General features: G+C 41.1%; 2 protein-coding genes and 1 long non-coding RNA gene across 3 annotated transcripts in view; 2 read left to right on the forward strand and 1 right to left on the reverse strand.

Annotated features, from left to right (window-relative positions):
* The window catches only part of LOC308097945, a 435,438-nt gene that overhangs the window by 394,135 nt on the left and 15,719 nt on the right, over positions 1-25,584 (reverse strand). The gene's annotated exons all lie outside the window — the stretch shown is intronic.
* Positions 1-25,584, forward strand: part of LOC308097939 (actin, cytoplasmic-like) — a gene marked incomplete at its 5' end in the record, with an annotated part of 85,754 nt that overhangs the window by 50,605 nt on the left and 9,565 nt on the right. The gene's annotated exons all lie outside the window — the stretch shown is intronic.
* LOC308097941 (actin-like) lies at positions 15,739-20,009 on the forward strand (the record flags this gene model as incomplete). Its single annotated transcript, XM_080446102.1, has 8 exons — positions 15,739-15,858; positions 16,102-16,227; positions 16,759-16,869; positions 17,909-17,993; positions 18,179-18,319; positions 18,701-18,877; positions 19,110-19,291; positions 19,866-20,009. The coding sequence occupies 8 exons, from the start codon at positions 15,739-15,741 to the stop codon at positions 20,007-20,009; spliced, it is 1,086 nt and encodes a 361-aa protein (XP_080302228.1).

The following is a 25,584-nucleotide window of genomic DNA, read 5'->3' on the forward strand; positions in this document are numbered from 1 at the left end:
AAAGGCATACTTTCTACAAAATATATTACAAGACAACTTCAACAGACATCTCATTAAGAAGTGGAGCCACCGTTAACTGATATATTCCTAAACCGTATCTTTACTAATAGGTCACATTGCGTTGCATTTAGGGGTTATTGGCATCTGGGTGTGGGTGGATTCTTCTCAACACATGGGGTTCGCAGGAATGCTTAAACCAGCTATGATTAACAGTTAATCATTTAGCAGCTCTCAGGTCTGTGGTCTAATCAATACATTACGCACTGCAGACAATCCACAGTTGGACATAACTGATATAATATTGAGTTATTTGTATGTTCCTAGGAACCATACACATAGCACTTTCAAGCACCTCAAAGTTTTCTATGACTAATATTTTGCTATTTTTCTATACCTTCTACTTACTATCAGACCTGGATCTCTGAATGGGCCTGTCAGGCCCAGGCCGATGGGCCCAAAGGTCAGGGGGGCCCTCTAGACTACTGGGCCAAGTGAGAGCCACAGCACTGTTCCAAAAAATAGGCTTACCTGGGGTAGAAAAGAGATTGGTAAACCTTTTGGGCATGAGATGTAGTTTTCCATTTTTCAAGACTGGTAAGATCTACAATTGCCAGACAGTGAAAATCACTAGTACTTTTACTTCTTATTATAGGCAGCTAATTCAAATGATGCAAACAGAGTAAATTATTGAAGGGAAAAAAACCCTAACAGAATAAGTCAATAGTTCAATACGGATATTAAAGAATTAATGAATTATGAAAAAAGTGTTATGCACATCAAACAATAATGGAAAACACTGAGGACAGCATCCAGTTTCATGTTGGGTACACATGGTTGAGATTTCAGTTCCTTCTTTATACTTTATCCAGTTTCATGTATGGACACGTACATACAGTATATGGCTGAGATTTCACTTCCTTCTTTCTTTTTCTTGGCTGGAGACGTCTGGATGATTTGTGGTTTGTCATAAAATGTCTTTTCCCAGTTCCCTTTCTGCAGAAAGTATCTCTCCCAGTATCCTTTCTTCACTGCATAGATGTTGATGAGACAAACACATTTCCCATTCTACATAATGAAAAATGTTGAATTTATCATTAGTTGCTGAGTTCATATACTGGTCACTGAGCGACATTTGCGCAAATTGAGAAAAGATAGCTATCGATCGCAAACAAATGAGTGAGCTACACAGCGTAAACGTAGAAAGATAAATGAGTGTGTGATTTCATTCTTAGGGCGCGCTCCCACCAAGAGTTGGCTGGCCGCTGTTTGCAGAATCTGCCAATGCATTGTCAATGCAAATGCGTTGATTCACGCAAGAGCAGATTTTTCCGCTTGTCGCGCAGACCTTGCGTTTATCTGCTCTCCGCGACTAAGCATAAAACTGCTGGAGGCAGGCGCTGATTTTCTCCCTCTGTCCAATCGGGTGAGTCGAAGGCGGACCGTCTCAAGACTCAGGAAGCAACATGGTGCTCAAGGCAGCAGGCACAGGTGGTGCGGGCTACGGGGAGGCTCCTGAAAGTGAGTGACAGGCGCGACACTCCCGTTTTTTAGAATCCGCTGGCTGCAAAAAACTGTGGCCGTGCACAACCTGCGTTTAACAGCGGCCAGCCAACTCTTGGTGGGAGCGCGCCCTTACTGTGTATTCCTATTCCTATATTTTCTGCTACCTGGGAGACATGCTTAACGCTGATGGGGGGATGGACCTAGCGGTGACCACAACGGTGAGAAGTGGATGGAAGAAGTTCAGGGAACTCATGCCCTTTCTAACATCCAAGGCGCCATCCCTGAAGATGAAAGGGCAAGTGTACTCAGCCTGCGTCAGAAGTGGCATGACGCATGGAAGTGAGACATATGGGCCCTGAGGGTGGAGTATGAAGAGAAGCTGAACAGAGCAGGGATGAGGATGATCAGATGGGTGTGCGGTGTATCACTGAGGGAGAGAAAGACCAGTGCAGAGCTGAGACAGAAGATTGGAGTGGAGGCCATTGTGGATATGGTGAGGATATTCCGTCATTCCAAATAAAATAAATAATCTTATTATATGTTGTGATTAATTAATTAATGTGTGGGGGAAAACATTTATTACATCAAAACGTTAAACTTTATAATCATGTGAAATGAAGGCCGGGGGGCCAAGCTAAACCACTAGGTTGACTCCCATGGTACCATATTATAATGACTGAGCATTAGTGAGGACCATCTCTTTTATATGAAGATGGGTTGAAAATGGGTAAAGTGGTCCTTTAATGTGAGAACTAATGTAGGGTGCCACTAGAAGGTTGCACAGGAATTAATTAAGAGAAATACAAAGTAAAGTAATTTTTCAACATAGGCCTACTTTTGAGTGTATACACAATCATAAGTTTCATTTCGGACATACTAATGCCACGGAATGTTTGAGAAGAGCCCCATCTTGTGAAAATTCTGAGATACTACACATAGATGTTTAATGTTCCCATTCCCATCTCACCAAAACAAAAGAGAACAGAAGGATTATTAATATCTGCATTATCTCCACCACTGAACGTTATTGCAGATTTGACACTTGACTCTTGAGTGTTGGAAAGTAACTAAAACAACTTATTACTTAAAGTAATATTATTATTATTAACTAGTTACTATTTTCACGAGCCTTGGTGGTATTGTGGGCTTGAGTGTCTAGACTTTGTTTATTTTCATTCCGTGATCGTGTGTTGTTTTGGTCAGTTGATAAAATGATCAAATGGAGAACATCAGTACATGGAAGGACAAATTCACAATACAAGGTCTACTAAACTGGGAGACTCATTAAGCACTGAGCTTGTTTAAGATGAGATCCGCACAAATCATGATGACATATAAGAGACAGACAGATATACACACTACTATACAGAATGTCATACAATCAGCTTACAGGTTACTGGTATGAAGAGTAAATAAAATGTACAAGAGAACAAAAAGAAATAGGGGGGGGGGGGTAGGGGGGTAGGTTAAGACTTAGACAGGACACCAGCTTTATAATGATGCACTAAATATCCAGCCATACAGAATGTTTTAGCCTACAATATATAAATGAAATATTATTTTTATTAAACTCATTACTGTCATTCGGGTTAATATTCTAGGGCTATTTGTGAAATTGTGACTACTGTAACTGCAATCTGGGAACCCATCGCCAAATGAAAAGGAAAAACAGCGCCCTCTGCTGTTTTTTACTATATCACTTGGCTCTGGGAGGAAGTCGACGTAGCACACGTACGCAAGGAAACCGGGGTTTTGGTCTGCCTTCAGCCTTTCACTTCCGGTGGTGCGACTATGTTTCCATTCCCACTAACAATATTTCTACACGGAACACTAACACCACTTCTCCCATAGAACATGGATCGTTTTGGTTATAAGCCCACTTGTTTCTATGATGAAAGAGCAAGTTAAAATGTGAATATCTTTCTGTGGTTTTGTCTGCTCCGAGGACGCTATTGTTAAATGAGTTTGTGTTTGTTTCTAGTGGGGAAGGATCGGCAGACACGTAAATCCCGCCCACTACATTTGGTTGGGTAAAGCGCAGCCTGCTTCCTGATCTGAAGGCACGCCCACTTGTAGGCCAGTGCGTACGCGATATGACGAACCCCCCCGACAGATTCAAACGCAGAACAGAATCTGTTCTTGAGAGATTACTGTAACTGTGACAAACTTGTTATGCTACATATTTTTGGATTGCATTGAAATGCACTGGCACATGTTGGCCTCATATGGCCTAGCACTTTGTTTGGAGCTTAACTGCTTTAATAAAGAACAGAAGTTGTTCTCATTATCAGTTTGAGCCCATGTGGTTTTCATTTAGTCTGTAAGTCATGAATTCATTCACAGTAAAAGTCTTAATATTAATTTAATCAACACTTCTGAGTTAGATCAACAATGAGGATTTTACAATGTCGGCTGCAGAAAAGGGAAACAAACAACTATGTTGAAGGGCAAAATACTGGGGGAGTGAAAAAGAAAAGTAAAGTAATAAGTAACAAGTTACTTTCCGCACGCAACACACACACACACACACACACACACACACACACACACACACACACACACACACACACACACACACACACACACACACACACACACACACACACACACACACACACCTGTCGGTGCCAGTCGCGTCGGTGGCGGATCTCAGCCCTCTGGCCATATGGGTGTCTAATTTAGACAGTTGCTGATAAAGGAATGACATTTGAAAACTTTTGGTTTATTGGAAGTAAAGCAGTTTATCAGCTTACACATGGACTGTGGTGTTAGCTCTCTAATTAAATGTTTTATGTACATGGAGGAAAGAGGCCATTGTGACTCAGAGGTATAAAAATGTAAAATATAATATCAACAATGAACAAAAAAGGATTTCCAAAGAAGTACTGCTTGCCAAAAAGGTGTGAAATGCAGACTTGGAAAGAAAAGAATTGCAAGGCACTCCGTCTTAAGTGAAAAAATATATAAACTAGACGCGTCGCAATTCAGGGCAATTGCAGAGTGTGGTTGCACCGACGCTAGTCGCGGGTCGCTGCCGCCGGGACTCGAGGAATACGCTGGGAGGAATACCGTCGGAGGCTGTGCCAATTACATTGTCACGTAACTCCTGAGATCACTTGCATTTCATTTTGAGAGGATTGATCCCCCCAAAATAAGGTTTTTGCATCAAACGGTTACATTTTGAGCATTTGTGGCGCCCCCTATGGATCAAAGTGGAAATTCTTTTGGGGATTTGTTGAGTAAACCACACTTGACATGTGATTCAAATTTGGGATTGACTGGACGTTTTGTTCGTGATTTGTGGGCTTTTTTGTAAAACGGGCCCCTCCCGCTAACTTTGGAAGCCATTTACGGACGAACGGTATGGACTATCAAAATTCTGTTTCGGTCCAGATTATTGCATGGGTCCAGAGATCATGTGTACCGATTTTTGTGAAATTTGGACAAAATATATGGGAGGAGGAGCTAAAAGTGTGTTTTGAAGAAAATTCAAAATGGCGAAAAATCTATCCAGACGCAAATGGGCGTGGCCTATATGGGGAGATGCGTCGTGACCCAAGGAATCCAGGGGAAAATTTTGATTTTACGACCTACGGTTCAAGAGTTATAGGCCAGAACGTAAAGGGGGCTGTTATAGCGCCACCATGTGGCCGATTAGTGTAATATATTTTTCAATAATTTCGGACTAAATTATGAACCTCCCCTCCAAATCTGGCAACTCTAGCTCTTACGGTTTCTGAGAAAAAAATACTTGAATTTGAGTTTTTTCACTTTTTATTAAAGTGGATGGGGAAATTTAATGCACTAATAAATCAATATCATTAAAACTATGCAACCAATCTCTTAGCAAAATACAAGCACACGATTCCCGGTGAAGCCGGTCATTTTGACATATGGCACTAAATTGGGAAAAATAAACTGTGGGCTGTGATGCGATTGGAAATATTGTTTATCTATAATATGAATAAAGTGTGAAGATATAGTCTGGTTGCCCTGTTAGGGCAACCACACTAATTATTTAGAGCAAGGCAACAAAATATGACCTTAATAATATCAACAATGTTTTGGCTTTGTGTTTTGGCACATTATTTACGTTGGGGGTGTGCTTAGTCACTAACATAGATGACTGACTGGGGTCGGCTAAGTTGAATTAAAAGAAGTGGGGCCAGGCAGACAGCGTAGCATGCAACTCCCTGTCACAGAGACAAGACGAGACAAGAGAGACAAGTTGGCTGCACGACACTGGGCTGGATATATGATGACGATGCACAAAAGAAGATAAAGGCAGGGTATACATTTGTGCAACAAACAGAGTGAAGCCTTAGGGACATTTAAGATTGTTTCATCAGGTTTGGTCCAGAGCACAAACAAGGAAGATTGATCTTACCTTCAGTACCTGGCAAAAGTAAGTATTTTTTTTACTTTAAAGGATTCATTTCAGAGCTCAATATGTTTTTGACTCAGTGGATTAGGCCTTGTAAGGAATTCAGAATATCTAAAGTGAGTTGTGTGTATTTCATTTAGAGAAATCTAAATTGTGTATGCTGATGTCCTTGTAACCACTGTACCACAGTTAGTGTGTAGTTACAGTATGTTGGAAAATGTATTCTTAAATGACCTTTACCTTTGACCTGTAACCTAGGAACCAATAGCTATTACCATGTGTTATTGTCAATACAGATGAGTGTTTAAATAGCGTATGGCTCAGTATTTAAACTGTGGTCAGACCTGATGTGCGCCCCACACACACACACACACACACACACACACACACACACACACACACACACACACACACACACACACACACACACACACACACACACACACACACACACACACACACACACACACACACACACACACACACACAGAGTACATGCATATTTGTATGTACAGTGTGTATAATATGTATGAATGATAAACATGTCAGATGAGGAAAACATTCCTCTACCTGCTGGTTTGAGTTATTTCATGATTCCCATATGTGACATATGAGGCATATTAAGATGGCTTGTTTGGCTATTTTTGGGCGGTGTAGCCGCCCCTATAAGTGGGGTTGGGACACCTCATTAGCTGTATTGTGATTGGCTCATTAGTACACCCCTAGCTGTACTGTGATTGGCTGACTCTATTGGCTGACTCTATTCAGCACTGTGATTGGCTAGCGAGACACATGATGACATTAATAACCTATAAATAGGATTATGCACTTCAAAAAATCTATCTATTTTTTTAAGTGAGCTTCCATCACTATGATGACCACTGTGATGACCACACCGCCCACTTCACACTGGGTGTGATTTTTTATATTCCAGATATTCCTGATATGAGTAGAGTAAGATACGCATACATACATATGGTTCCTGACGGGTGGACACCTTGTAGGCTATGTCCAAAACTATTACCTTCCAGAAATGCAAAATAACCTGTGTTCCAATGGATCTAATGTAGTTATGATTTAGTCACAAGCTTTTGTAAATACTTTTCATTGGTTCAATATTTATAATAACCCTGCACAGATAGACCTAGATAGGCCACTTTCACACAAAAAAAGCAAATATAGCAGATCTGCATTGTGAGCTTGTAGTTATAGTACAGCAACAGCTTTGCATGCTTTGCACTTTGCATTCATTTCCCATCATTGTTTCAACCAGGCTGAACAGCCAGGTCAGACGGTCCCATTTTTATTGGCCTCATGGTGGCGCTATAACAGCCACTGGCTGCTAACTCTTGAACCGTACGTTGTACAATCAAAATCTTTTGATTGGCCCTGGCCATTTGTGCCAAACTACATTTCCAGCAAAACATGCATAAGGATAATTCCTTTAATTCCTTTTAACAGGTCGTTCATGAAAGTCCTTGCGGTCTTGTTTCCAATGAGAACCTGTGAGCAATTGGGGTTAAGAGTCTTGCTCAGGGACAAATTTCATATCATCGGCGCATATGCTGGGATAGCCTGGAATCGAACCTGGGGCAACCAGGGCCTCTGGTTCCCTAGGCGGGCTCACTAACCACTCAGCTATGGCCGCCCCTAAATGACATATCACAAATCGGTAGAGATTATCTCTGGAGTCATGTGATCAAGATGTATCACTCCAATTTTCAGCCAATTCTCTGACTGCCTTGCAAAATGTGCAGGTTATTCAGATGTTGTGCAGATAGTTAACCTGGCCCATGGCGGAGAGCTGTGCTCCGAGCAGCGCCTTTTTCTAGTTCAACATGACATTCTGCTATCTTTGCTCTCCTCTGCCTCCTGCATTGGATACAGGATAGGTGGGCACTAGGGACATCTGGGCACCTCGATGTAAAAGTGGCTATTTTGTCCAAAATGTAAAAGTGGCTATTTTGTCCAAAATGTAGAAAATAATGATCATCTTACCAAAATCCCAGTGGCCTAGCCCTAAATGTATACTAATGGACTCCTAATGTGTCATAGGGCCCAGGGGTCATCAACATGTCCGTACACGGACAAATGTGTCCGTGGCAAGACTTGTCTATGTCCGTGGTCCATTTTTTGTTTTAGCAGGAAAAGATCAAAAACAGATCTGTTCAGAAGGATCTATTTGCTACAAAAGCAAAGGAGGGCAGAACATTTTTCAACAAGTAAAGCTTGTTGAAAAAGGTTTTCACCATTGAAAATATTTCAAAGTGTCCAAAAATAACAACGTATAACTATAATAACACTCCACAATCATAATTTGTGGAAACCCTTGATCCACAGCCTGGGGTCCACAATCACCATCTCTATAAAAAAAACAAAAAAAAAAACGTATATTTCTTTGTGGCTCAGTGGTTAATGCAGAAATACAATAATTGTAAAATGTGTAGCACATTGGCATAGACACTATGGCATATTAGGAGTTCACTATGTATTTCTGGTAAAAATTATTGATCACTTGTTTTGTCTGTGGCAAAAATAAAATATTCATGAAAATGTCCATCACAAGCTGGCATGGTGATGACTCCTGATAGGGTCTATTCCAATGTGCTGCACATTTTAAAACAATAGTATGTCTGCATTAACTACTGAGCCACTTAACGACCAAAACATAAAATCCTAATTATTTTGGATAATAATAATTGAGTCTCATCAGTACAGACAGTGCTTCCATCGCAAAAGGGCCACTTAGCTGCAAAGGTGAGTGGTGGGTGCGTATTATACATCATATGGCTAATATAGAGATTGATGGCTTTTCAAAAGACAGTGTTACTTGAGGACAGAAGGAGATCAAGTTCTACCAGCTAAAACATTTGGTTTGGCAAGGTATCAGGTATTCTCTGTTGATGGGAAAGTCCAAGGCATGCAAATGTAACAAAAGACACACACTACAAGCTACACTTGATTTGATTTGGTTTATTAGACGTAATAATTACATGTTAAATGCTTCTCACGGAAACATCAAGGATAAAATGCCAATGGAACACTGGAACAAGGAAACTTGAGAGACAAAAAATATATGTACATGATGAGTGATTAATGATAGGGCATGCCAGGATTCTAATGTAATGCAGTGTCAAAATAGTTTAATGCGAAGGCACCTAACTTTGATCAGAGGTGAGCTAACTTTTAGGTTGGAGGAGGTCCTGGGCTGTGGATTTTATTTTTTAAGAGAATGGATTAATGGAGTGTATGAGGTGTGTCAGACAATGAAACAATTAAAGTCAACGGTATGATCAGTGTTGTAAAGTAACTAAAGTAACTTAACGAAAAAAGTATATATTATTACCTTTTTCCAGTAACTAGTAGGCCTAATATAACTAATTATTACCTTCACCAAAGTTTCACGTTTTGAGTAATAGATATTACAGTTACTATTTTCCAAAAGTAACAAGTTACTATTTTCACAAGCCTTGGTGGTACTGTGGGCTTGAGTGTCTAGACTTTGTTTATTTTCATTCTGTGATTGTGTTGTTTTTGGTCCGTTGATATAATGGTCAAATGGATGGTCAAATACAGTATATTTTGATTGAACAATATTAATAAGCTATTTGAAATGTCATTTTATTATAGCCTAAATTATTTGGTTCCCAAATTCTGTCAGAAACCATGTGTTGCTGAGGGAGCCTTTTTCCAGAATTATTGTAGTTGAACTGAAGCACTGAAAAACTACACATTTTGTGGATTATTTACATGGGTCAAGCCTGACCCAGGTTTGGTTATATAGGACACCAGATTTATAATGATGCACTACATATCCAGCCATACAGAATGTTTTAGCCTATAATATATAAGTTAACAAATTATTTTTGTTAAACTCTGTGTGTGTGTGTGTGTGTGTGTGTGTGTGTGTGTGTGTGTGTGTGTGTGTGTGTGTGTGTGTGTGTGTGTGTGTGTGTGTGTGTGTGTGTGTGTGTGTGTGTGTGCGTCTGTGTGTGTGTGTGTGTGTGTGTGTGTGTGTGTGTGTGTGTGTGTGTGTGTGTGTGTGTGTGTGTGTGTGTTTGTGTTTTTTTGTGCGCGCGCATGTATGCAGTGCTGGCTTGCACTTGTTACTGTCACTCAGGTTAATTTTGTAGGGCTATTTGTGAAATTGTGACTGACTGTGACAAACTTGTTATGCTAATGTGCATATTTTTGGATTGCATTGAAATGCACTGGCACATGTTGGCTTCATATGGCCTATAGCACTTTGTTTGGAGCTAAACTGCTTTAATAAACAACAGAAGTTGTTCAAAGATTGTGTCTCATTATCAGTTTGAGCCCAGCTGTGGTTTTCATTTAGTATGTAAGTAATTCATACACAGTAAAAGTCTTAGTGTTAATTTAATTCAAATGAGTGTACAAATGGAACCAAATGGACCTGGATGTCATGTGTACAGTACACTTTTTGGAGTTAAATCAACAATGAGGATTTTACAATGTAAGCTGCAGAAAAGGGAAAAAAAACAACTGCTAATGTTGAAATTGCAAATTAAGACTTTTGGGGAGAAAGGATGCAATTACTGGGGGCGAGAAAAGAAAAGTAATAAGTAACGAGTTACTTTTGGCAGGGAGTAATATGTAAAGTAATAATATTACTTTTTAAACAAGTAACGAGTAATAGGTAATATATTACTGTTTTTTTAGTAACTTTTCCAACACTGAGAGTGACCACAGTGAAAAATGGTGCAGGAAAAAAAAAAGCAAAAACAGGAGGCATGTCATCTGTTGAGAAGGAGCACCGAGGCAAAGGAGGGCAGAACTGGACAAGTAAAGTTCATTTATGTCAGTTCAGAGAAAGCGTTTCAAAGTGTCCAATAATACCAATAATAACCATAATAACACTCCACAATCATAATCCATGGAAACCTTTGATCCACAACCTCACCATCAGACCTCCTCCTCAACTCTGATCAAAGTTAGGCACCTTTGCATCAAACTATTGTGACACTGCATTCCTTTCAATCCTGTCATGCCCTTCATTAATCACTCATCCTGTACTTTACATAATTATCTGTTTTGACTCTCAAGTCATTTACATTGTTCCATTCGGCATACCTTAGACTTTCTCATCAACATAGCTAGTAGGCCTACCTGTTCACCTTAATGGAAACCACAACTATTAAAGTTGACACTGTGGTATCTGAACAGTGTGCAAGTCAAAACATATAAAGAAATGATACTAAAGTAACCTAGTAATAATAATGTGTTGTAGACAGACTGTCTGCATTTTGGCCTATTCAAGTGACCCGTTGTTTAGGAGGGAGCCTAGCCTGGCTAGGTGTGAAGGGCGATTTACATCTTCTATTGTTAAACTGAGAGACTTCACTCCCTTCCTCCAGGCACTTGCAAATGAAATCAACAGCCGTTCCTTGATCTTCGCTGTTGGGGGCTCTCATTGACCCCCACCCCACATGCATTCTAATGTGTATAAAACAGTGTCTCTAAAATGATTAGACTAGGACAGTCTCACACGACGTGAGGCTGTTGGGGAGCCCCGGCTCCCTGGCTGCTTCTCTGAATGCTGTTTGTTTGTTGTTGATGCTGAATAAATGAATGATTGGGAACCTGGAAACCCTGACGTCCGTCTTCTCTTCTTCTCCTCTTCATTATTACCACCAACAAGCCTGCTAACCTGCAGTTTAATGCCTCATCATATACGACAACACACAAAAAACTAGTTTAGCTGGTAGAACTTAATCTCTTCCTGTCCTCAAGTATGGCCCGTTTGCTACTGCAATGTAATATGGAAGCACTGTCTGTACTCCCAATTATTGAAATCCCAAACATGGAATATACTTGGACCATGCCACATTTAATGCCTGTCTCAGGACTGCCACCTGCCAGCATACAGTGGATAACTTCCCACTTCCCAGTCTCCAGGTTTTCGAAAGTATAGCTAACCACTTTAACCCTGACATCCCAATTTTGGGCATGTCATTATAGGCTAAAAATAAAAGAAAATGACTGATCTACAAGCTTACAACATGCTGTGTTGTGTTGTGAGCTTGTAGATTCTTTACCCCCAACATAATATTTTACTTATTTATTTGATAAGTTGCTCGTTTTAAAATGTGTAGCGCTGTGGAATAGAGTAGACAATATGGCACATCAGGAGTCCATTATTAGATAACACACACACACACACACACACACACACACACACACACACACACACACACACACACACACACAAGCCAACACTGCACACGCGCTCGCGCGCACACAAACACACACACACACACACACACACACACACACACACACACACACACACACACACACACACACACACACACACACACACACACACACACACACACATACTGTACACACACACACACACACACACACACACACACACACACACACACACTTAACATGCAGACCTGCAAGGCACACCGTTGCAACTTGCAACACATGCGCCACTTAAATACATGCACACACATACAAGCCAGCACTGCACACGTGCAAGCCAGCACTGCACACATGCGCACGCACGCACACAACACACACACACACACACACACACACACACACACACACACACACACACACACACACACACACACACACACACACACACACACACACACACACACACACACACACACACACTCACTCCTTGAAAATATTAATTTCTCAACGGTATCAGAGGATGAGGTTCGGAAGACATTAATTGGTCTGAAAGATTCTTCTCCAGGTTATGACAATATTGACTGTAAATTACTGAAAACCATTCATGAGTACATTGTACAACCTCTAACTCACATTTTCAATCTTTCATTGGAGCAGGGAATAGTACCTTCTGAACTAAAAATAGCCAAGATTATCCCTATTCATAAAGATGACGACCCGGCCATTTTCAATCATTATAGACCTATTTCCATTTTGCCTGCTATATCAAAAATACTCGAAAAACTTGTCTATGAGAGATTAATTGAACATCTTAATAAGTACAACATTATATATACACACCAGTACGGGTTCAGAAAGAAGCATTCAACATATATGGCACTTATACACCTAGTAAATGAAATATATAAAGCTAGAGATAGAAAGGAAAACACTATAGGTATCTTTTTGGATTTATCTAAGGCTTTTGATACGGTCAATCACCATATTCTTCTTCAGAAACTGTCTCATATTGGAGTAAAAAACAATGCACTTCTCTGGTTCAAAAGTTATCTTAAAGACAGGCAGCAGTTTGTATCCTACAATGGAACAAACTCACCACCTCTTCATATGCAATGCAGAGTCCCCCAAGGATCAATTATTGGGCCTTTGTTGTTTTTGTTATATATTAATGACCTTTCAAATGTCTCGGATAAACTGTCTAAGATTTTATTTGCAGATGACACAAGTGTCCTCTACTCTCATAAAGATCCTGACACCATTATAAAGGTTATAAATGAAGAACTTGGTAAGCTGTCCATTTGGTTTCGCTCCAATAAATTATCACTCAACATTAAAAAAACTAATTTCATATGTTTTGGTCTTAAACCGCATATTTTCAACAAATCATCAAAAATAGATATCGATAACATCCCTATAACCAATGTGTGTTCCACACGATTCCTTGGCATTATGCTTGATGAATCATTATCCTGGAAATCACATATTATGGCTATATCCACAAAAATAGCTAAGAGTATTGGTATCCTACGTAAAATCCGTCATTTGATCAGTTCTGAGGTAGCCACTATGTTATATTATTCCATGATTTATCCGTATATTAATTATTGTAATATAGTCTGGGCTAGTACTCATCAGACCAAACTGGAGCCCATATACCGTCTTCAGAAACGAGCTGTAAGAACAATAAGTTGTGCACACCCAAGACATTCATCTCAGCCTTTATTTATCCGATTAGGTGTCCTCAGTATTTATCAAGTGAACCATCTTCAAATTGGCTTATTTGTTTATGGCTCATTGGGGAGAACTCTTCCCTCCTTTTTTCATCATATATTTGAGTATAATTTTCAGGTTCATAATTACCCAACACGTAGCTCAAATAACCTCAGACCCCCAAAGGCCCGTACCTCTCAAACCCAGTTTAATATAGGCTTCAGAGGGTCAAAAATATGGAATTCTCTGCCATTACATCTATGGAAGTTGTCTTCTCACCAATTTAAAAAGTTTCTAAAATCGCTTCTCTTAACAACCGAATACTTTCCATATGGTCTGCCTAATATAATATAATAACATTTTCCCTAGAGGTTTATGTTTTGGTTCCCTTGACTTTTATTGTTGTAATATGTTTTTGCTGATTCTTTCTTTTTTTGAATCAGTGTCCATTTTGGTCTTTTCCGTTCTGTTTCTTCATCTGTATGACATGTCTATTAGTGTTTAAACTGTAATGGATGTGTATATTCCACATTGATGTTAATTTTATCCTATGAATGTACAAATATTCCCGGAGAATGCCACTTCTCAAGCTCCTGGAGGGTTTTTAGGCATTCTCCTTCACATTTCTACCGAATCTTTGTGTATCATTTTTTTAAATGTTATTGTAAGTGATAATAAACAAACATACACACACACACACACACACATAACATGCAGACCTGCAAGGCGCTGCACACGTGCGAGGCGCTGCACACGTGCGAGGCGCTGCACACGTGCACTGCAAAGGCACTGCACAGGTGCACTGCACAGGTGCAAGCCAGGACTGCACATGTGCGTGCGCACACACACACGTAACATGCAGACCTGCGAGGCGCTGCACACATGCAATGCACACGTGCAAGCCAGGACTGCATATGTGCGTACTACTCATGTGCACACACACATACACATGCAAACCTGTGAGGCGCACCGTGCACACACACACACACACACACACACACACACACACACACACACACACACACACACACACACAAAAACTGCCGATCTACAAGCTCACAACGAGTTGCTCTGTGAAACCTAGCTTGGAGATCGGCTATTCCATCTCTCCTCTCATTGGCCACACGTACCACTGGTTATCAAAGAGGGGTCCGGGGACCCCCAGGGGTCCCCCCCTCTATCTTCCTATTGGCTGGGCTTTAAACAGCTATAACTCCAGTTTGCAGCATGGTACCAAGTCCAAATTTAGTATGTGGACTTAGACCACCAATAGGGACGAGCTTTAATTGCTGAAGCCCCGCCCCCTCTGTCTTCCTATTGGCTGGGCTTTAAACAGCTATAACTCCAGTTTAGAGCATGCTACGGAGTCCAAATTGGGTATGTCATATGTGGACTTAGACCACCAATAGGGACGAGCTTTAATTGTTGAAGCCCCGCCCCCCCTGTCTTCCTATTGGCTGGGCTTTAAACAGCCATAACTCCAGTTTGCAGCATGCTACGGAGTACAAATTTGGTATATGGACTTAGATCACCAATAGGGACAAGCTGTAATTCCTTAAGCACCGCCCCCTCTGTCTTCCTATTGGCTGGCCTTTAAACAGCCATAACTCCAGTTCGCAGCATGCTACGGAGTACAAATTTGGTACACCTTGGAATGCATTTGGCCCCACTGCTATATACCTGCACCACTTACTTTAACACCTAAGTGTGATTTGCTTCCAGTGGCGCTGTTCAGTACCCTTGAAATGAATTTACAGTGATTTAACATTGATTCTCTAGTTCATATATAGCTTAATTAAATAAACTCATCATTTTGGGAAAAGGCACTTTGAGACAAAAGGGCAGGTGCTCAACCAAAAAGGTGCTCAAGCCGCCCCCTTGATGTGTTCAATACCTATAATACGTAAAAGAGTGTCATGTATATGTATCCCTTAGGTGGAATAGAAGAACCTATCCTTAGATCAACCATGGATGACGATGTTGCTGTACTTGTAGTTGACAATGGCTCTGGGATGTGCAAAGCAGGGTTTGCTCACAGACCTCATGTTGTCTTCCCCACCATTGTTGGACGGCGACGAAGACATCAGGTTCATAACCCCCCCCCCACACACACACACACACACACACACACACACACACACACACACACACACACACACACACACACACACACACACACACACACACACACACACACACACACACACCTGGTTTTCTATACCATACACTCAGTTTTCCAGATCTGACAAGGACACTAGGTGAATTGTGTTTCAATAATGTATTTATGTATTTAGAGTGATGGTGTTTATGTATCTTGTTTCTTTCCTCAGGGAGTGGTAGGAATCGAACCGAAGGACAGTTATGTAGGATATGAGGCTCAGTCAAAGAGAGGGATCCTCAACCTCACTAACCCCATCAAAAATGGCATCATAACCAACTGGGATGACATGGAGGAGGTAGGAACACAGTGATTGGTTAATCACTGGTGAGCCCCAAACTCCAGACTATACCTCCAACACCACAAGTTTTACTTAGAGGGTAATGTTTCTTTTTGCCAAATGGATATAAAAAGTTTTTTTTAATTATTATTTGTCTGCACCAGGCCGAAGGTCATCGGCAGCTCAGTCATCATGCAAGAAAACATCAGCTCATGTCTTTTGGATTTCTTATTCAAAGATATTACCGGAAAAATAAATACTTTAGCTGTAGCTGTATATTTTACTTTTATGTAAATGTTTTGGAAGAAACCACAAATATGGCATTCTTAGCTGCTTGATTGACATAAAAAAGTACAACATATCCTGTACACGTGTCTCATCTCTCTCTCTCTCTCTCTCTCTCTCTCTCTCTCTCTCTCTCTCTCTAAATACAATTAAAAGTGCAATCAGTTACAGTACCATGAAATCACATGTTTTAAAGCAGCAGGCCATTTAAGTTGTGGTGTGTTTTGTGATTTTAAATGTGTGAAACCTCTTTCTGCTGTGTAGATCTGGCACCACACCTTCGATAATGAGCTTCATGTGGACCCTGAAGATCATCCACTTCTGCTGACTGAGGCTCCTCTCAACCCTAAGGCCAACAGGGAGAAAATGACACAGGTGGAGGAAAACACTCTCTATCTCTCTCAGTCTCTCTTCACGTAACTAGGCCGATGCCCATTTGGAGTGCATGCCCCTCGGTTATGCAGTACCCCTTGTACCCTTTGTCAGAGTATCCGTTGTACCACTTGTCAGAGTTCTTAGTGCAGTACCCACTATCATAGTCCTTGGAGGCCAGTCTATGGCAACAGTACTATGACGCGATCCATATTGATGACATTAAGGATTTCCATACATGGCCATTAAATGGACACAGTCAGACAGACACGCACGCACAGAGAGACAGACACACAGACAGATGAAGATATTTTTGGTTCTGGACAACTGCTGGTCCGACTGACTTCCCACTCAATAAAACACAGCATTGAGTGCTCGGAGATACACACTGCAAGTTTCACCATCTTAATTGTTATTGACATGTTCTTGAGCTAGAAACTTGACCCCTACTCCTTCCTCCTCACTGTACAGTACACTGCAAAATCCAAAGTCTCAGTTTAACTCTGAGAGCACAACAATGGATATAAGGGTCCATTGTTATAGTCTGTGTTATATTTTTGTTGCCAGACCCAGAGGGTCGGCCTACATGAGGCTTTGTCCCTATTTCGCCCATATATGGGGATAAATGTCTGTCCATCTTTTGTCCCCCTTTCGTCCATACATGGGCATAGACACAGGCTGACACGTCATGTGAAGTCCGGCTTAGCCGTGACGTAGTGCTCTGATCTTATAAAGTACTTATTCTGGGTATGGCAGAACCAGGTGTCCTGGTCTTGTTACTGTACATTATGTATAGGCTGCTCTAGATTATTGTCCATGTCTCTTAATGTAAAACAATTGTGTCCAATTATAAGAGTGAGGGGCAAGAGTTTTCAGTCCAACCAACCACGATACCAGGGAATTTCACTAATTAGTCCACCTCTCTCTGAAGACGTCCTCATTGTTGAAATCAACTGAATTAAATACTGCATACACACAGCCCTCCATAGCATTGAATGTCAGTGATGTAGGTGTATCAAAATGTTAGTTCTTCATCATCTAGATCATGTTTGAGACCTTCAACTCCCCTGCCATGTATGTGGCCATCCAGGCAGTTTTGTCTCTCTACGCCTCTTGTCGGACCACTGGTAAGTGTTAGTTTACTTCTGAAAGTGTACAAATATAACCAAATGGCCCTGTAAATGTTCATTTGGTTACATGTGCATACTGAGTAACACATGGATAAATGAGCACTGAGGATTTTACTGTGTATTGGACCTGTGTCATAGGTCTGCATTGCCCCAGTGACTAATTTAACTTCTTGTTTCTCCAGGTATTGTGGTGGACTCTGGTGATGGTGTGAGCCACACAGTGCCCATCTATGAGGGCTACGCTCTGCCTCATGCCATCCTTCGAATAGAACTGGCAGGCAAGGAGGTCACTGATTATATGATGCAGGAACTCCCCACTACATGTATGTACCCTCTGAAGCAAATACTTGCAACATTTCTGCAAAGTCCATCCTCACGCATCTACTCGCTAGATGCCTGAAGGTGGTCTTTGACCGAAACGTGCCAAGTAATTTAATAAAAGTGTTTCTTTATTGAGCAAGTGAAGACAGTGTGTGGGTGTCTATCTTTCTCCTTACATGTTGCGGCTGCTCCACCAAGTAAGCCCTATCAGGTGTGAAAACGTTTTGACCCTAACCCTATTAGGGCTATAAAAGTAAACTTGCCTTGCCTAAAGAAACTTATGTAAGATCAGACCTATCTCAGAAGTTCTGCCCCCCCCCGCCCCCATATCATTGGAGATTGCGAGAATCTAAATATTTCTAAAACCCCTCCCTCTTGTACAGTGGAGAATGTGCGCAGAATGAAGGAGAAACTGTGCTACGTGGCACTGGACTTTGAACAGGAGAATGCTGCCTCCTCTTCCTCAGTGGAGAATTACCAGGTGCCTGATGGTCAGGTGATTACAATTGGCAAAGAGAGGTTCTGCTGCCCTGAGATCCTCTTCCAGCCCTTTCTCAAAGGTTTGTATAGTGCCGAATCTGCCGATGATAGTACAGTATGAATCTGGGTAATAATGACAGGAGTGTAGTTAATTTATTCACTTGATAACAAAGAATTAAACAACAATGTAACAACCTCTACATCTGCAGCCATTTTTCCACACATTTCTGTGTTGTCACTGCTGTTGTATCTTACTGACTCACCTGCCAGCGAGGAGCCCCCACCGGGAGGACAAAGGTCTCTCCTACTCAGGTATGATGTCTGCGGGAATCCATGACACCACCTACAACAGCATTATGAAGTGTGACGTGGATATCCGTGAGACTCTGTACAACAACATAGTGCTGTCCGGAGGCACAACCATGTTCCGAGGCTTTGCTGACCGCATGCAGAGGGAAATGACTGTTCTTGCTCCTCCCGCCATGAAGGCCAAGGTACATGGACAGACAGCCATCCTACTATAATTCTACAAAGCTCTGTGAGGGTGGTGGTGTGAGGGTGGTGTGAGGGTGATGAGGCCAAAATCTCTTCTGCCCAGTTCTCCTCAATGGCTGGAGCAATTGATCTGCATTTGCACAAAGCCATTGACCATTACCATGTGCACGGAACAGCGAAGCCCGTTTTTCGCTTTCCCCAACTGTCAGCTGTTTATTAGCGTTTTTGTGTTCGCTGGCTCCCGGGTTGCCAGATCATGTGCGCATATCCCCCCACGGGTATGGACTAGTATCTCTAATTAACTGTATACATACATACACAAACCTGAGGCAACCTGTAAGTACCATGTACTCATCCATGGCACCTCGGTAGATCCACTCCTTTTTTCCCACTACTCCAAATCTCTGGAGCACCTAATGTATGCTCACCTCATAGCATCTATGCACACACACAGGACTTGACTACAACAAAATAATATGACTTAGAGTAGCGCTTTTATGCTTTCACCAGCGCTAACACATTTACACATTACTTAATGCACAGTACATTATTGTCTTCCTCTCCCTACTCCAGATCATTAATCCTCCTGAGAGGAAAGACTCTGTGTGGATCGGTGGTTCCATCCTGGCTTCTCTCTCCACCTTCAAGGCGATGTGGATCAGCCGCGAGGAGTATTTTGAGTCTGGTTCCTCTATTGTCCACCGTCTGTGCTTCTAGAGAGACAAACTCTCCACCCATCCCATCCCATTTACAGCAATACCTTCCAAGGTCAAAGCAAATATCAGAAGATTTGAGAATTCCATGAATCCCATCTGGTTTTATTTATGCAACGCACAGGTCATTAGTGGGGCTGTGACACATGAAGCATTCAGCATCCCTGTCATTCTTTAATAGGTACTAAGAGAATGAACATATTATTAAATTGATATGTCAAGATATCACAGATGTCTCTTGGACCTAAATGAGGAGACATAACAGGAGGAATAACTGATTCTGAACTGCATGCTCAAAATATGCCAGCAGCATGGCCACTGAGGGTAACCTACATGTTACACCTCTTGTTTCTATGGAAGTTTTTATTGGGCTTTATTATGTAACCCAGAAGATACAACTGCCAAATTGTGTAACTTGATTCACATGTATTTTACTATCCATCTATGTGGTACAACTCTCATTTCCACTTGATGTTTTACTTATACGTTTTAAATAATGTTTTAAAGGTCTTATGCCATTCATTTTCTTTGTTTTTCTTTTGGGGGGGGGGGGATATGACCGGATACTGGAAAAAAGTGCTGGGATTGGCCCTTTGACTTTGACGTCATAGTCCCTTAATCCCGCCCCTCCCCTCTCCTATCCTCCACACAGGTGGAAGTTGTACGAATAAATCACACTTTGGGAGCATCAAAATTGGGGTGCAGATAATCCTCTCTTTTCTTTCATTTATTAATTTTGTTATCCTGCACACATTTAAATTATTGTTTGGATAAATACAACCACTTTGGACATTTCATTTTACTTTGTGTCCAGATTATCCAGCTACTGTTGCAAAATTGGAGTTGGTAAGGCCCTTATCCTCCCACTGCTTCCCCATGTGCTCACTCTGAACAAAACTTCTGGGTCAATGCAGCAATCACTAAAAATGTTCCTTTATTCTTTCATCTCTCCACAGCACTGTGTTCCCATATAAGTATTGTGTAGCCTAACATTTGAATATATATAAATAACACTCCAACAATGACGATGGACAGAACTCACTTAATGCTTCATTTTTTTTCCACGACGTGTTTCGCTGCGTTGACTTCATCAGGTGCCATACACAGGTGTGACTGATCACTGTCATTTATAGTGACATCCCCTGTGACAAAAAATGTTACTCCATCCACCTGTGTGGCCACTCAGTCAATTGTTCAATCAATTGTTTACACCGAATGTATCAAGGTGGGCAGGTAAAAGCAGTATAAAAAAGTGACCGAAAATAATAAAATTCTATACCGAGAGAGAATCTACACCCATCTACACACATACTGTATATATGTATATCCACACACCAAAATACATATATACATATACATATACATATACATATACATATACATATACATATACATATACATATACATGTACATTTACATACTGTAAAACACAATACAACATGACACAGGAAATATAATTACATAAATAAATCTCCGGTTGAGGGAGCATATATCTCCAAGCTAGCAGCAGTACATTTGTTTTTACAAAAAATGGATGTTGCAAGAAAGGGTGTTTAGCATTAAGTGAGTCCTGTCCATTGTCATTGTTGGAGTGTGCGGTCCCTTCCTGAGAGAAGCAGTGGGAGGTTTTCTGTCTTATGTACATTATCTTGCCTACCAGCACCTCCACCCTGGATGTGCACGAGAGCTACCAGTGATTATATATAAATAACTATTTCTTTATTTTGCCAATGTGTTTGTTTGTTTGTTTGGAAATATGGGACATAGGAAACCACACAACTAATTAACCTAAATCAATGCCTGTGAAAACATTGTGAATATATGGATTAAATGTAAACCTTTGTCTGGACATTGCACTTTTCCTACAGCGACTGTTGCCCCACTGTGGTAAAAGCATATTGGCCTAACAAAAACACAACAGTCTCAGCTTTAATTCACATCACGTGAAGCCATCTGTGGTATCGCACTTGGCAAGTAGCTCAACAAGTTCATGCCTTGCCCCTGATGTGTACATATTGCAGTGATTTGCCAAGGGAATCTTTGCTGAAAAAACTTTCTGTTTTCAACGTAACTGGCACCCAGCCACACCCAGGCTGTCGCCCTGCATGCTCTCAGCACAGCTACTGTAGACAGTTTCTCTCGCAAATATTAGCGGGTTTTATCATTATTCACAGCCAACGGAAATCTAAACAGCAATCAACATTTAGTAGACGTGCAATATCATCTTGTTGAGTTGGGGGGTATGGGGGTTGTTCACGTAGGATGGGGCCAAGCGCCCGCAGGGTGCTTTTTTCCATAATTTGAAGGCAACCAGGGGTTAGGTGGGAGGGTTTCTGTTGGTCTTTGTTTAATTTGAAGGATGTTTGACTCTGTGACCACTGACCAGGCCGAAGCAGCACCATTGTCAATCAATTGTAGGCTACTGAACCGACTACCCCAGTGGTGTGTTCTACCGTGGTACGCTGTATACACAGTGTGGCCTGTAGATTTTTTTCGGTGCCGTCGTATACATCCAAAAACCGTTCGAGACGTCGTATCGGATACGTTGATATACGCATACGTCGATATACGCATACGTCGATATACGCATCTGATACGCTGCTGGGGGGGGCAGCAATAGGCTACAATCAGCAAGAATGTGGTCTGTCTGACTAGTCTGACTCGAGGTCTGACTTGTGGATCTCATCTTAAACAAGCTCAGTGCTTAATGAGTCTCCCAGTTTAGTAGACCTTGTATTGTGAATTTGTACTGCATGTACTGATGTTCTCATGTCTTACTAAATAAAGTACATCAATCAATCAATCAAAGGTGAAGGCTTATCATGTGTGTGGCTATTGTTCTTGAGGTGATAATTAATAGCTACTGGCGAAGGAATTCACACATTAACTCAACGACCTGCCATTCACTTCATTGAATGTAGGTCACTGAATTGAGTACTTCATTAGTATTCAAAGTGCGCGTCATAGCACAGCAAAATCTTGAATCAGTTTGTGTCTTCAATGCCAAGTTAATACTATTCTGTAATAGATACAGGAATGCTCGCTGTTAACACTACACTGCTATTATATCTGATAAGCCTAACCAGCATTTATTTATAACAATCCTTGCACTATTCTATGGTATTAATCCATGCTTTGCATTGAAAATGCATCTAATGCTAAAAGCAGCTCCGAAGTGGTTGAGTTACAGGGTGATTAACATTAGAAAGAAACAGTAGAAAATCAGTAGGCTACAAAGCATATTGTAATTGTAGCTACTCAGTGTTACTGTGAAACTGGGCCTGAGTGGGCCTTGGCCGAGTGTGTGCGGGGCAGACACACGCGGAGCACGCGCAATTTTACATTAATTAATTATATACACGTGCGTGTGCCATGCGTGTGGGAGTAGAGTAACTAGGCAGGGAATAGCTATAGTATACCCTCCAAAAAAATCTAGAACACACCACTGACTACCCCACCTATATAGGTTTTAATTAGGAACCTAGGAACTTCTTCAATCTGAATTTGAATGAGATAAGGTAACCAAGAGGGCAATAGGGTTTAAAGTGAGAGGGAGAGGAAGCTACAACAAATTGACCCAAACAAATACTCGTCTAAGGAGCTACAGAGCAGTTGAGCAGTCCTACTTCAATTCCCTGTCAGTCACCCTGATGAACCTTCCTCTCTTTGCCAATTCACTTCAGATGTGCTATTACATCTGTTTCAACAGTTTTGTTTGTTTTTTGCAAGGAGGTTCCTTTGCAATGTGAGGCTTCAGAGCAGCTGGAGAGCGGTGGGGATTGAGGCCAAAATATTCTTAGGATGTTGGCTCTTCATGGTATCCAGATGAGCAATCCTCATACTTCATCGATCGGTCAGGCCCTTTCCCAGAAACAATCCCCACACAACTGAAAGTGAAAGTATGCAATAAACAAACAGTCTCTGATGGTGGTAGAAACATGATGTGCTTTAAAGCAGATCAGGCCATTTCACAGAAACAATCTCTACACAAGTGAATGTGAAAGTATGCATCTGTCTGTTTTGTTGCTACAAGAACACAATGAACACAATAGCTGTTATGAGCTTTAGTATGTATGCTCTCCTTTATGTGAACATGAATAAATAGTTAAAATGTGTGTGCGTGCGCATCAGCTAATCAAATAAAAAATTACTACACGGTTGAGTGCACAGTAGTGGGGGGCCGTGTATGTGTAATTTTTTGGTTTTCATTTCAAGTTCATATGAAAGTTTTGTTTTCACTACTAATTTGAAGGTAAGGGTCTATATAACAATTTTGGTTCGAGTGTCAAGCACTCATATAAAAAATTGGCCTCTAGGGGGTGTCGGCACTTGCCAATCCCCCACCACCCCTAGAAAAATATGTTAACTGTTAACTTTTCATTGGATTATTCTGATCTGAACATATGAGATATGTATGGATTCAGGATCAGAAGTAGCACTGCCAGTAGGCCAAGGAACTCAATAAACCTTTTTAATTCAGCCTCATGGTGGTGCTATAACACCATACTTCACATTATGGCTTTTAGCTTTTGATCAGGATGGGGGACAATTATTTTAGCACTTAGTGACTGCACCTTTAAACAGAATATATTAGAACAAGATAAACATCTATGTAAGCACAAAAAAACAAGTATTATTATGGTAAACCGGGACATTTTAGTGTTTTAGAGATATTTGTCATGGACTTTGGAAACACAGCTTAAACCTGGGGCCAGTAAGCAAATTGGTGATGACAATGATGGCTGCCTTGAAACATAAGGGACCAGTTGTGTCATGCATGCTCTGGGCCCTATCTTGCCTTACCTCTTTTGCTTTACTATTTTGAAAAACATTTTCAAATAGTTCAGCTAGCCGATCTACATCGACACATTGTGAGCTTGTAGATCGGCTATTTGAACTACTGGTATTTTAAAATGTTTTTCAAAATAGTAAAAGATGCCCAAGATAGGGCCCATCTGTTCCCTATGTTTCCATAGTTTTAGGTTTTCTGGCTGCTATGCCCAGCTCGATATAAAGTAGCACATGAAAATATGTTACAGAGCTCTCATATGGATAGGGGGTTTTCTCAATGTCTCCACATTCCACATCAATGGAGAGAAAGATTCTCAGATATTGCCCTCCATTCATTCCAAAAGGGGGAATATTTAGACTTTACTGTACCAATTACTAAGCTCCATACAGTACCTCCACCCCCACTCACACATCCCTGCTTCTGGGGTACCAATGCACCTCTATCACGACACACCTCACTCACCCCTCCAATCCCCATCATGCATGCAGATCACTGTAGAATTATCCAGGGCCTTCCAGTGCCTGAAGTTTGCGGTTATTATTGTGATTATTATTATGTGTGTATTTCCTGCTTATTTAGGATCTTATACCGTAGAGATAGGCCGAGCTATTATTCTAGGAGTTGATACATGCTTATATGAAGGTCTTGCTTATTTGGAGTTATAAACTGAAGTTGTAATCCGAAGGTACAAATAAATACAAATTCTATAAGCCACAGCACAGCAGTGGACTTTAAACACAACCCGATCTCCAGAGATTACCGTAACATTGTACGGAACGAGTGCACT

The sequence above is a fragment of the Gymnoscopelus braueri genome (genome assembly GCF_963280865.1).
Source record: "Gymnoscopelus braueri genome assembly, chromosome: 13".
In the NCBI taxonomy this organism is placed as follows: domain Eukaryota; kingdom Metazoa; phylum Chordata; class Actinopteri; order Myctophiformes; family Myctophidae; genus Gymnoscopelus; species Gymnoscopelus braueri.